At 68.6% G+C, this 1,136-nt stretch overlaps 1 protein-coding gene across 1 annotated transcript in view; it reads right to left on the reverse strand.

Moving 5' to 3' along the window:
- Positions 1-6: 6 nt before the first annotated feature.
- The window catches only part of TAFA5 (TAFA chemokine like family member 5), a 102,163-nt gene continuing 101,033 nt past the window's right edge, over positions 7-1,136 (reverse strand). The window contains exon 4 of the mRNA XM_006157599.3: positions 7-354. Coding sequence (XP_006157661.1) covers positions 346-354 — 9 coding nt within the window. The 3' untranslated portion in view covers positions 7-345. The remainder of the gene's footprint in view (positions 355-1,136) is intronic.

Genomic DNA, 1,136 nt, shown 5'->3' on the forward strand with positions numbered 1-1,136 from the left:
CCTGCCAGTCCCCGGCCGGCGTCGCGTGCGGCCAGTGGGGCTGCGCCTCTGGGGCCGCTGGTGCGGTCTCCTGGTCGTCCTGCTGTCTGGGGCGCAGTGGCCGCAGCCCGGCTCCCGCACACGTGTATTGCTGATGCCGGCACTGCCCCCGTGCGTGGCCGTGCCCCGGTGCGGTGGACGGTGCGCTCAGAAGGCCGGGAGCCAGGCCGTCCTCGCTGGGCCGCCGGGAAGCAGGGCGAGGGCGGAGGCGGAGGCCAGTGGAGTCCGTGGCAGAGAGGGCTGTGGCCCAGGTGCAGTCTCCAGGAAGCCGAGGCCACTCCCGGGGCCCCTTGGGGGCTGCGTGTGTCAGGAGACCTGTGAAGGAGACAGAAGGGTCAGCTGGGCATACTCGCCACGCTGCCCAGCTCCCGGCGGCCCACCAAGTTCTCCATCCCCAGCACAGGCTGGCACGTGAGGTGGGACGTCAGGAGACTCCAACCTAGAGGCACCACCTGCCCTCTGGAAATGCCCCTTCCATGTTCCCAGATGGGGGACACCCTCTGCCTGCCTGGAGGGCCCTGTGTCCTCCGCCGGACAGGCCCGAGCCAGCTCACACTGTCCTTGGTGAGGGCCCCGGTGGCTACTAGGTGCCAGCACCTGGTTCTAGCTCCCCCTCATCACCTCCCTGCTAGGCCATCGTGGGCTGGGACACCCCGCTGCCAGGACACCTGACCCCACCCGTGTGCATATCCGGGGCAAGCTGGTCGCTCCCATCCGCAGGAGCGCATCCGCAATCCCAGGGTTTCAAGTGGCCCACGGTGGGTCGGCTGAGGCCCCGTCTGCAGCAGGTCTGCATCTGAGAGGCAGCTCAACCCCTCTGGCCTGGCTGAGGAGTCTCGCGCCTTTCCTGTCATCGTCTGGGGACTCCAGTGAAGGTGCAGGAGGCCACAGGCAAGCCCTGAGCCCTGGTGAGGTGAGGTGAAGTCCTCAGGTGAGCCCTCCTCAGCCCCGAGGCTGACCCAGCCTCCTCCCAGATAGCACCGTGTCTTGGGAGAGGTCACCATGAGCCATAGTGGTGGGGGTGGCGGCACCGTGTCTTGGGAGCGGTCACCATGGGCTACAGTGGCAGGGGGCAGGCCACCGCCCCACGAGAGGAG

The sequence above is a fragment of the Tupaia chinensis genome, unplaced genomic scaffold (assembly GCF_000334495.1).
Source record: "Tupaia chinensis unplaced genomic scaffold, TupChi_1.0 Scaffold000548_1, whole genome shotgun sequence".
Taxonomy (NCBI): Eukaryota; Metazoa; Chordata; class Mammalia; order Scandentia; family Tupaiidae; genus Tupaia; species Tupaia belangeri.